This window comes from Patagioenas fasciata, chromosome 1, assembly GCF_037038585.1.
Source record: "Patagioenas fasciata isolate bPatFas1 chromosome 1, bPatFas1.hap1, whole genome shotgun sequence".
In the NCBI taxonomy this organism is placed as follows: domain Eukaryota; kingdom Metazoa; phylum Chordata; class Aves; order Columbiformes; family Columbidae; genus Patagioenas; species Patagioenas fasciata.
In genome coordinates this window covers 213,788,763-213,800,937 of record NC_092520.1, presented here as the reverse complement: position 1 = coordinate 213,800,937, position 12,175 = coordinate 213,788,763, and the positions used below count along the sequence as shown (strand labels likewise).

Sequence of the window (12,175 nt, the reverse complement as noted above, 5' to 3'; positions counted from 1 at the left end):
TTTTGGGCCTCCCAGACGTCACCGTGGTGGAGGAGGGAGGCTGGGGAGGCACTCGGGAAGGGGACACGCTCCACTTGGACCCCAGCTCCAGGAAGGTCTCACCAGGGTGGTGTTGGCTCCACTCTGCACGCAGCACCTGAGATGGGTGGATCCTGAGGGCAAATACGGGGCAGAGGAGCCGATTACCAAAGGTAATCGCCGGGCAGGGACACCCTTCCCTTCCCGTGCCGTGACAGGGACATCGCTACGGCCAAGGTGGCTGAGCGGTCAGGGACACAGCACTGGCCTAGGTCAGAGAATCACAGTTTGGGTTGAAGGGACCTTCAAAAGTCACTCAGTTCCCCCCCTGCCATGAGCAGGGACATCTTCAGCAGCTCAGGTTGCTCAGAGCCCCGTCCAGCCTGGCCTGGGATGTCTCCAGGGATGGTTCATCCACCACCTCTCTGGCCGATCTGGGCTCTCACCACCCTCAGGGACAAGAGATTCCCTCGTTATGTCTGTCCCGAGGTCCCCGCTGTGCCCTGGATGTGTCACCTCCTTGTGTCCCCCCAGACGCGGGGTGGGGGGCCTTGGCTCAGGGCTTTGGCAACACAGGCCAGAACCCGACCGAGCTCAGCGCTGGAGGAATCCAGGAAAAGCCTGGCTTGTTTAGTCTAGCGAAGCCGGGGCCGAGGCTGCGGTCTGCACATTCCTCCGGGAGGGACGGAGAGGGGATTGGAACAAGCGGGAGTCGAGGGAGGATTGACTTTTAAAGAGAAATTGAGTTTTTTGGCTGACTTGCTGTTGTCTGTGAGATGACGAGATGAAGGTTCAGCCCCAGCCTGACGCGCGGGAGGACGAGCAGGATTTCCTCTCCATTGGGACAAGCCATGTGCGCCTGCAGCTCATTACATTTTCTTTATTTCTTTAAATGGCAAAAGGAGCCTTTTTCCCAGTTTCTCCCTACTCAGGAAGAGCTCAGTCTTCTCCACTCAAAACTCAGCTTTGCTGTAAGCCCTGGCCCTGCAAACCGAGCTGTGCCCTCCCAAGCAGGGGGTCTGGGGACACAACAGGGGGACACAACAAGGAGACAACAATGGGGGGATCCAGGCAAGTGACACCAGCCCCTGCAGTTGTAGATGTGCCCAGACACCCCAACACAGCCAAGCTGCAGCTTTTCGGGGGGTGGCTGCGGAGACCTGATGGTTTTGTTGTGCTCAGAACCGGGTGCTCCCACCACCCTGGGAGAAGCTGCCCCAGCACAAGGGACTTTGGTCCATTCCCCTCCAAACTGCTTCATCTAGGAGGGGATTTCTAAATATTTGCTAAATGGGGACACTTTCAGTGTTTTTTTCCCCTCGTAGGAAGGAGGTTTTGGTGCCCCGGGAGGACAAGGAGTGTTGCCACCACTCCCTTTTTCCCCAGAAAGGGAGGAGAGCGATGCAAGCGCTGGGGTGAGTCACGCAGCTCTGCCCTGTTCTCCACCGAGGCTGCAGCACAAAGAGGAACCGCGACAGGAAAAAAAAGGGGTTTGAATAAAGCTGTGGCTTCCTCCTATGGCCAGAGAAGAGCAGGGACCCACCCGGCGGCAGCAGCAGCAGCAGCAGCAGCAGCAGCAGCGCATCCCTCCCAGGCAGCGACTCAGACGAGAGCGGCGAGAGGCTGTCAGGAATTTAATTGTACTTGGCACTGTACAACACATTTACAGAGAACCACACACCTGTGTCTATGTACACCTGCATTTCACACTCTACTGGCCAAACGCGACAGGCGGTAACTCTTGACGTGTGAGTTACGGCTCCTCGAGCGCGGATTTTGGGTGACGCTCGAGGATGGGTATCGCGGGCTCGCTGTCACCCCATCGTCACCGGTCGAGCGACAGGAACAACCTGCTGGTTTTATAGCTCTCGCTGCTTTGTTTCCTACGGCGCCTCTCACACCAATCTTTGGACCGCTAGACATGGCAGTGTTGCCGTTACGAGTATGTACAACCGCTACCTCTTCCGTCCTTACACCTCATCGGCTTCAAACGCTTCCTCTTCTCTACCTTTCTACCACGTGCAATAACCCCTTGGTCGCCCCCAGTCCTGCCTCTCCCTGCGAAAGGCGTTTCATTTCCAAAAGGCAACACAAACAAGAATAATAAATCTACCTTCACTCCCTGCTACTCCCCTCTAACCGCTGCTCCTCTTCCCTCCCCAAACCCTTTACGACGTGCCTAAAACCTTCCTAACCCCGCTTGGCGATGCAGTTCTCTTTCAGTAGTCCGGAGCGCCCATGAGCCAATTATGGCGCTCGTTGTTAATTGGGTTTGATGAGCGTCTCGTAGCCACCGGCTCCATAAGGTGAGGAGCGGTACGAGCGCTCACCTCCCCGAGCGAGGAGCATCGAGTACATGAAAGGAAATGCCAAGTCTGAACATCGACAACATACAAAAGTAAAAAAGAAAGAAAACCAAAAAATAACCCCAAACGAACTCAAGAAATAAAACAACTAATAAAAAAAAAACTTAAATAGCTGGCAGGTTACAAGAGGGGAAAATGAGGAATGTACAAAGGACACAGGAAGATGGAAGATTCCAGTAGGTAAATTGAGAACCTGTTGAACCTGGGGTCTGTTTTCTTTTTGTTTTCTTCTTTTTTTAAGGTGAAAAGTTGCCTGGATTATGATAAACACACTGCAAAACATGCGCTGTACAAGAAAAAAACCACATGAATTCAGGTTTTGAGTCTCGCAGTGTTGACCGAACCCTCTGCAAAGGGAGGCGCTGCCAGGCCTAAACTTGCGCTTTATGGTTTTCCAGTCTCAAACATGGGGGGTGGAAACCTTTTAGAAACCAAAGCGCGTTCTTCAAACCTACCACGAGCCGTCGGGAGCACGAGGGCTCCCAAGTCGCTCCCTCACAGAGTTAAAACCAGGTTTAAAGCGGCCAATGTTTGTAAAAACAGACTCCAGATCGACAGTCTGAACTGTATACCAGGTAGCTGCCCTTACAACATTAAAAAACAACAACGAAAATATTCTGCTCAGTAGGGTGAATCCAATCATGCTCACATTACAAGAAAAATGTACACGTTATTTATAAATAAACAGTCTTCCGCCAGGATCTTTCTGGGCTCCTCTTTACACCAGCGTTTCTTTCCGCTTCCCGCTCAGCTGCTTCTCCCTCGTTTTTCTGTGTCCGAACGACGTCCTGTGCGTTTTGGCGCCCTTGGCTTCCTCCGAGTCCATGATGGAGCCGCACTCGCTTGCGTTTTCATCCAGCTCCATCTCGGCGACGCCGGCCGATTGCCTCTTGTGCGCTTTGACGTTGGACGCCGAGGGGTTGTTCTCCTCCGACTCTTCGCTCAGCTCCGGCAGCTCCTTGAGCTCAGCGGCGGCCGCAGTTCGCTGGAAGGGAGCGATGGCGGTTCGGATGCAATTAACCCACTGCTGCTTGTGGAAGACGTCGTTGGCCTGGAGAGTGTGGGATTGGCCCGGGGAGGGATCTTGGAAACGAACTCGGAAGATGTTTTTAGCTGAAGAGAAACGTCGGAAAAAAGGAGATCAGTTCCTAGCTCGGTGTTTTCAGATTTTGTTAGACAAGCGACCTGGGCTGTCCTTCAGGAAAAGAATCACAGAATCCCAGAATGTCAGGGGCTGTAAGGGACCTGGAAAGCTCATCCAGTGCAATCCCCCCATGGAGCAGGAACACCCAGCTGAGGTTCCACAGGAAGGGGTCCAGGCGGGTTTGAATGTCTGCAGAGAAGGAGACTCCACAACCTCCCCGGGCAGCCTGGGCCAGGCTCTGACACCCTCACCAGGAAGAAGTTTCTTCTCATATTTAAGTGGAACATCCTGTGTTCCAGTTTGTACCCATTACCCCTTGTCCTATCATTGGTTTGTCACCAAGAAGAGCCTGGCTCCATCCTCCTGACACTCACCTTTTATATATTTATAAATATTAATGAGGTCACCCCTCAGCCTCCTCTTCTCCAGCTCCAGAGCCCCAGCTCCCTCAGCCTTTCCTCACACGGGAGATGCTCCACTGCCTTCAGCATCTTTGTTGCCCTGCGCTGGACTCTCTCCAGCAGTTCCCCGTCCTTCTGGAGCTGAGGGGCCACAACTGGACACAATATTCCAGGTGTGGTCTCCCCAGGGCAGAGCAGAGGGGCAGGAGAACCTCTCTGACCTACTGACCACCCCCTTCTAACCCACCCCAGGTCCCATTGGCCTTCCTGGCCACAAGGGCCCAGTGCTGGCTCATGGTCACCCTGCTGTCCCCAGGACCCCCAGGTCCCTTTCCCCTACACTGCTCTCTAATAGCTCATTCCCCAACTTACACTGGAACCTGGGGTTGTTCCTGCCCAGATTCCAGACTCTACACTTGCCCTTGTTCTATTTCATTAAATTTTTCCCTGCCCAGCTCTCCAGCCTGTCCAGGTCTCTGGATGGCAGCACAGCCTCTGGCGTGTTCAAAACCCCACCAGATAAAACAAACTAAAAAGACACATGTTGAAATAGATATTTTCTAATCAAAGCACCATATATAAGTTCATGGCCGCCCAATGTAATAGTGCAAAGCCCAGCAGTGACAGTCAACATACACCACGTGTCAGCTTATCCTAAAAGAACCTCAGTTCCCAGGGATCTATACCCCGGTGTAATCTCTCCTCGCCACCGGATCCCCGCATGGGTGATCTGGTTTGGTCTGTACCTTTATCGGAATTGCCAAAAGCTCCTCGGAAGGATCCTCCCATCTTCACGTCGCCGTCCTGCAGGTCTTCCAGCAGTAGCTCCTGCACGGGGATGGGTTGCCTGTACACTTGGTAGGCCTGACGCTCATTGCGAGTGACCGGCCGAGTCAAAACCAGGATGTCTTGGAAGAGGAAAACGTAGAGTTTCTGAAAGGGAAAACACATCCGAATGTAAGCAAAGAGTTTTACTTGGTATTCAAAGCGATTACACATCCTCTGGGATTCAAGGCCGCGTTATCTGAAGTTTCACCCACGGTCTGAGTTTCCTTTTAGAGCAACATAAGGCCCTGGCACAGAGCAGAATTACATCAACGGGTTTATTATCTTATGACCTTTAAAAAGTGAATTATCTTTTGCAAATGGCAAGAATAAGACGATTAGGAGCTGTATCTTTTCTGCCAATACAAAACGCTTCATGTGTATAGGAGTCTAATGGCCAAATTAAACAAAAAACCCTCCAATCAAGCAAAACCAAATAAACAGAAAAGGATCTGATGTTTAAGACAAGGTTAGTCCTGCGAAGCAGAACAAAAGGCAGCAAACCCTGGAGTACAGCAGGGTCTTTCAGCGCTGCTGCGGCAGGAGATAAAACTTCTGGCAGTTTGCCGCAAAGCCAAAGAGGTTTTTGCAGGAACGCTGTGAAAGAGCCGGCGCTCAGAACAGGGAAAGTCAGAGCACCTGAAAGTAAAGAGCCGGCAGGAAATCCCGTTGGACGGAGAGCACAGAGAACACTTTCTATGGGAATTCTGTGCTAATTATTTTCCAGCCTCTGAAGGCCGATTGTAAAGCTGTCAGCAGGAAGCTCTCCCTTACACCCTGAAATGCAGACTGTTATCAGAGCTAAAAGCTCTGCTGCTTCTTAAAATACAGTTAATTCTCTAAGCTCACCCAACGGATGGAAGGGCTCCTGGTCCTGATACAACAGTTTTAACTACCACTTAGGGAAGGTTTTCCATCTTGAGAATTAATTGCCATGAACATGAGGGACTTACATGTCCATTTTTATTCTTCAGCTCGCCGTGGCACAGTAAAACTTTGCTGCCTTCAATCCTTGGGTCCTTCTGCTTCTCATCCAGGTACTCCAGCTTGTCAATGTAATACTGACACTCCGACTCGCCCTTCTTCAGGTTGATGTCAGAGAGGACTCCTTGGATTATAGATATCTATAAAGCAAAAACATTTAGAAATGATTAAATAGTGACCTCTACTTGTATACCTTCCCTTTAAGAACTCCAGGTGATGGAATCCATGTGGACTGATTTCTCAGCTTTCGTGAGGGGTTACATTCACAGATTCGTGTCCATCGAGAAAACCACCCCACAAAATTGCCGAGGGTTTAAGAAGCACCAGAATGATGTGTTTATGTCAGAATGATGACCACAAAAATCGCTGTCACTTACGGCTTCTTCCAGAATCTGGATATCGGGGTGGTCTTTGGGGGTGTGCCTCAGGATCTCTTTTAGGAGCAGTGGGTATTTGACCAGGCGGCTTCGAGGAATGTCCAAGAAGCTCCAAAGGTCCAGTTTGCGGCTGAAAGGAGACTCGAGGCAGCGCTGCAGGAAGTCCTGCACCCTCCGGTCCTGTTTCTTCTGATCCAGAAGCGCTTTGGCCGCCAGCTGATTGCTGCAGTAACCTTTGTAGGCGTGGAGTCGCGGCAACTGCAGGAGAACAATAGTCAGGAGTTAAATTCCACGTAGGAAAAGCAAATCGCATCAATGTGTCAAACTCGGGGGAGTTCTACTTCCCTTACTGTGATACTTCACCCAATAAAACGAGCTAACAGACTATCCTTGTATATGTAGCCAGTGTTTTGTGAGGAGAACAAGGGCATCCTGCATGCGATGCCTTTGAAGTTCAAATGTTCAGATTGACAGCGATAACGCTGTTGAAATCACATCAGTGACAAACGCTCCAGAAGATATAGACATTTCAACCATAAATCAGCAAGTAATTGCAGTCACGCCAGTGTAAGTATCCAGGGTGAAATCATGGCCCATTACGGCTGACAGACTCCCATTGTTTTCAGCGTAGCCAGGATTTCCGTTTCAGTCTTTCACTCAAGGCCACAAAAGCCCACAGCTTTTCGGCTTCTAGCTTTAAACGTTCTGTAAGCTTGTTTTTAGCCTGCTGTCTTCGAGTTATGCACTCACCCACTTCACAAGAATGGGCCCAATCTGCTCCACTGTTCCATCTGGTTTGGTCGCTTCTCCTAAACTTGCCAACAAGTCTGAAATGGAAGCACAAAAACAGAAATTGCAGTAATGCCCCGGTAGGTTGGTCTGATGTGAGAAAGCACAGAGTTTAACTCAGCGCATCGTGTGAAAATGATCCAGTCGCTCTCACCTTCATGCAGAGGAATATAAGAATCCAAGTCCCCAAATATGTGGGTGAGTTCCTCCTCGGACATGATGGAGAGTTTCAGCATGGGATCGTGATAGGCCTGTCAAAAAACCGTCAGTATTAAAATATATTCAAGTCTCCCAAGGCCCAAAACTGACCATTTAAATATGAGGGGATGTGTCATTTGCAGGGCAGATGTGAAGTGAAGCCAATGGAAACAATAACACTGGCTTTGACCATAACAAGATTCATCTCTGTATGAAGATATCAAATGAAAAGGATTTTCCTGTCTGAACTGTTTTCATCGGGCAGAGGGATTCCACAGCTACCTCTGTAGGAATGTAAAGCACAATCCTTTTTTGGCCGGGTTTATTGCAATCAAACCAGTACTGTTGGATTGCTCACCTCAGCTTTCCAGGCCAGCTTTTAAACTGTGGATTCTGGGTCTGACAAAGCTGATGCAAAATGTTTGCAGGTGTGAAGAAACTTCGTTATTATCTGGAATATGATTTTATAACTGCAGGAAAAAAACCAAAACACTCACCTTTCTGGCAAGCTTGAGGTCTTCGATGAGGTCCTGCTCTCCCCTGGACATTTCATATATTGCCTGTGAGGAAGGAGATAAAGCATCGGGAGTCACCTTTAATCCCAGTTTTTCTCTGAAAGAACCTTTTAGCTCACATAATATATATCCTGAATAGGCGGGTTTGCCAGTTTGACAGTACGTCACCTGGGCACGACAACCCCGAGTAAATCCGCCGGCTTTCTCAGCTCCGAGCAAGCAGCGTTACTTACAACTGTGCGAAAGCTCTGACGCCCACGCACGAGCCAAATTAAATATTAGCGCCTTTTAAATCACTGCTTTTACACGGGCAAGGATGAACAACACAAAACCCAGAAAACCGCAGAGGTCAAATCCCAGGCGTCTTTTAGTCAGCTTCTGTGTTGTCGTTACATTTGTCTAAGAAGGACAGGAAAAAGGCAAGCCAAGGCCTTGCCATTTGGCTTGCGACCAGTTGTCAAGAGCTTTAAGAGAAAGACAGTTGGCTTTACGACGAACCCGACTTTGGGTCTTGCTGTAAAGCAACCAGCGCGGCTGGGTCTCGGATTTCAGAAATGCCGAGCACCCCCCGTGGAAAGAGTTTGGCATCTCTGAAGGGTCAAAACGGGGGAGACGAACTCCCTGGTGACTCAAGAGAGAAAGCTCTACCTTTTCCCATGCCTCACGCAGAAATAAATCTAGAGTTTTAAAAACGAAGGTGCATGGGAAGATACAGTTCCCCACAGATGCTTGTTACTCATTTCCCCCGCCAAGGAAACAGCCCAAGCCGAGGTCTGGGCTGCTTTTCCCAGTCCTGCTGTTTAACCCACCTCCTGGCGTTTAATTTCTTTGGTGCTCAGGGATTCTTTCATGTTGACATCTAACGTTTCAGACCAAAGCACGCTGTTTCTCCTTTTAGGAGGGGTAGGAGCAGCAGATCTGCTACATGACTTCTGGGCACAGCTGGGAGACTTGTCGCTGCGAAGGGCAAATGACTGCGGGTATTAAAAAATAAATAAAAATTAAAAAAATATGTAGAGCCAACACTTCAAAAGTGCTGAAGTATTATGGTATTATCCATACCCCTCCCAATCCTCCATCCTCCTGTGTTGTACAGGGCAGGAAAAACACACCCAGACACTTTTCCTCAGATAAAGGAACATTTTAATCGAGCCCAGAGATTGGCAAACTTTTCCATGTGCCTTTCCCTGCACTGGGCCAGCGCTTGAGAGGAGGATGGGCAGCTAAAGCTTGGGTTTATTTCCAAAGTATGAGGAAGTAAATAAACTAGGATCATAATTCTGCTTATAACGGGGTTAATCAGGAGTCACTTGAACTTTGCTCTCATGATTCGTAATGTTATTAAAACCAAGATGCAGAAGTGATCTTATCTGCACATGTGGGGTATAGTGTTCCTTAGACAACACTTCTGGAACATTATCTGGATCACTGAACAGCAGGGTCAGTTCATATTTAAGCACATGCTCTGATACACGTACCTCAAGTACGGCAACAGTTTATCAACTAATTCCCCCTATCAGAATCAGTTTATTGGTTTTGGTTTTTACTGCTTAAACCTTTAATAACCTTGTTATCTAGCAACCTGCCCCTGAAGTCTTCTTCATCCCCAAGTCCCAAACAAGTTTTCTGTCTATGTGTGAATCATAGAGGAGATTTCCAAGAGATGCCTTGAAATCTCAGTGCCTGTTTTAACCCCATACAGCCAGTACTTTCTCTGCATCTCCAGACTTTAAAGACTAGAAGCCTCTGCTTTTTTTACCTGTATTGTCTGCCCAAAGCGCCGAACTGCACCATTTCTTACAGGAGAGATCAAGTTCGCCAGAGACGTGACCCGTGCTAAAGGTCGAACCCGCTTATTGCTCGGCTCCTGTAAATAAAGCAGAGAACAAATTGTACTGGCTGTGAGTCCCACTTCATTTCTCAAGCTGTTCAGGCAGGTTTAAAAAGCATGAACCCACTTAAGGAGTGGGAAGCAGAGCAAAGAGAGTGTTTTGAAGCAGCCATTCATCTTAAAAATAAAGCAGAGACTGAAAATGTTTGTTTGAGCTCTAAGGCGGCAATTAAGCTGCGGTGGCTTTGCCCAGTGTGAAAGAGGCAAGATAACACACATGTCAGTCAGAATTCAAAACTGGGACCGTTATGGTTTGAACATAAATAGACCAAAGCATTCTCCTCCGCAAAGTGAGTGATTGTCATCTAAAGATGGAGTTGTGATCTGCTTCTCCAGTTTATCATGTTTTTCCTTTGTAGAAAGAATGTGTTTTTCCATTTTAATTTTATTCTGGAGAGAAAAGTAGCAGTGGGAGCCCAGGCCAACCTCAGCAGCTATTCTAACAAATAGCAAACGACCACATGCTGAACATTCCTGCGAGGGACACGCACACACGAAGCGGATAAAGCTGCAAACCTTTCGTTTACAAAGCTCCCTCCCACCCCGCAAGTCATCATCATTTTTCTTATGTGTTGTTTAGATTTGAAAGATAGAGCTTCTGCTTTTCTACACCGCTAATCCCTGCCGGGAGCTCGGAGCATTTTCAATTCTGTCCTGACCGAAACGCTGCCAAGAAAGAGGAAACGCCCCATGGAAACCTCCTGCTAAGCTGAGTTTTTAAAATCATGCTGGCGACCCTGTGTGTTTTACACCAAAAATATTGTGTCGTGAGGATGGTACAAAAAAGGTGTGCACAGCGGGATGCCCGAATGAGGTGGACTGAGAGCTTAAGGGTAGGAAAAAGGCCAGATGATGCACCCTGGTGCTCTTAAACATCTGGCAGACGGTTGGATGTGACTCATCATCATCATCATAAACAAGTTACTTAGCGTGAAGTTCAGAGGAGCTGATGGAAAAAGCCTCTTTTTTGAGTTCATCTCAGTAATAATGTTACCAAAGCTTTTGGTTAATTACATTTGAATCCTTCCTGTACATGCGATGTGCTCCCCTGGGGTGTTCGGCCAGAGGCTAAAAAGCAAAGCCAGGATCACTTAGGATAAGCTCTTCGCTGTCTCTATTTCCAGTTTGAGATTGCAAGATAAGGTGCCCAAACCCTTCTGTGTGGCAACCGAAGCGCCAAACGCCAAAAAGGAAAATAGCAACACACAGAGCTGGGTTCCAGTCATGAGACCGGGGAAGCATAAAAGCTCCGTATGTAAGATCTGATTTCAGCAACACAACCCGAGGAGCAGCCCGTCTGGCTGCCTACACGCCGTGTTAAGCAAGAGGGGTTGAGCTCACGCTGAATTAAGCCTTCAAAGTTGCGGGGAGCAGGGCGGAGGGAACATGAAAAGAAACAATTTATGAGTGATGCAGAACAGAAAGAGCTCTTGGCGCAGTATGAAGCACTGCGCTCAAAATGTTTGGGTGATCTCAGAACTATAAGGGTATTATAAAAATAGGGAAAAGCTGTAAGAGTGTCCTCAAGCTCAAGAAGGCGACCCTCAGCTGGGTTTAGGTAAAGCACAGGCAACTGCAGCTGCTTTTTTGTCAACCATGAGCCACTGCACTCAAGACAGTCAGGAAAAGGATTATGCAGAAGGCTGGAGAGTTAGGCCAGGCTCAAAAGACGACAAGCAAACTTGAATTAATTACAGACAGAGGAAAAGGACAGGTAATTTACTTCTATAAAACCATGTATCAGCGTGTTAGAATAAAGGGATGAGAGCCAAGAGAAGCTTAAGAAAGTGCAGGAATGTAAGCAGAAAAGATACAGACATAAGCCACACACAGCTCTGTCAAGGCCCCGATATAAATAGCACGGAAAACAAACCCACGACACTGAAAATTAATAGCGAAGAACCTCAGCACTTTAGGACGCTTGGCCAGACTTTGCAACTCGCTGTGAAAGGGTCAAGCGTGTGGCCTTTCCAGATTTGAGATATGATGCTGCGGGACGCGTGTGGATGCCTCCTTGGCACATCTGCGCTGGGCCGGGGCGACACATGTGAACACACAAGGTCCGGCAGAAGGAATTCATTCCTCCTCTCCCTTTGCGACAGGCGGCACAAAAGGGCTCCCTGGGATTATAAATCACCGCTTTTCGGAGCGGTCGATACGTACGGAGACGTGCAAAACGGGGTTCAAAGTGAAATGCACCACGGCATTGAACAAGAGGGACACAACTCCTGGGGAACCCCTGCCTGCTCTGCGGAGGAAGGAATTTTGCACAAGAGGGTTTTCTGTACATGTGATGTGCTCCCCCGGGGTGTTGGGCCAGGAGAAAAACTTCTGTATGCTATAAATTCAGCTTCGTAAAAGGCTATTTGCCCTCTCTTAAAGAGAAACAAATCCTGCGAGTGCTCTCAGACACGAACGGCTCGACTGCCAAGAAAAGCATCTGTTTTTTTTCTTCTTCTCTTTTCAATTAAATCATTTGATCCAAGGCAGGGAGGGGGAAAGAAAAATCCCCTTCCTTAGAAACCTCACCTTCTCTGAGATCTGCATTTCAGCTCGGGGTTACGTACTCCGCTTACAGTCAGACTCAGTCATGGTGTAAGCTGAGACTCCGCACGGTTCATGCTACGGATAACTTAGGCTCAGTAATTCTTTTTTAGTTCTGTCCTT

At 48.6% G+C, this 12,175-nt stretch overlaps 1 protein-coding gene across 2 annotated transcripts in view; it reads right to left on the bottom strand.

Annotated features, from left to right (window-relative positions):
* Positions 1 to 1,639: 1,639 nt before the first annotated feature.
* NET1 (neuroepithelial cell transforming 1) overlaps positions 1,640 to 12,175 on the bottom strand; it is a 54,850-nt gene continuing 44,314 nt past the window's right edge. For both annotated transcript variants that reach the window (XM_065842246.2, XM_065842255.2), the window contains 9 exons: positions 9,377 to 9,484; positions 8,427 to 8,591; positions 7,600 to 7,662; positions 7,059 to 7,155; positions 6,866 to 6,942; positions 6,116 to 6,373; positions 5,708 to 5,878; positions 4,676 to 4,862; positions 1,640 to 3,497 (listed from right to left, as the gene is read on the bottom strand). In XM_065842246.2, coding sequence (XP_065698318.1) covers positions 3,103 to 3,497; positions 4,676 to 4,862; positions 5,708 to 5,878; positions 6,116 to 6,373; positions 6,866 to 6,942; positions 7,059 to 7,155; positions 7,600 to 7,662; positions 8,427 to 8,591; positions 9,377 to 9,484 — 1,521 coding nt within the window. In that variant the 3' untranslated portion in view covers positions 1,640 to 3,102. The remainder of the gene's footprint in view (positions 3,498 to 4,675; positions 4,863 to 5,707; positions 5,879 to 6,115; positions 6,374 to 6,865; positions 6,943 to 7,058; positions 7,156 to 7,599; positions 7,663 to 8,426; positions 8,592 to 9,376; positions 9,485 to 12,175) is intronic.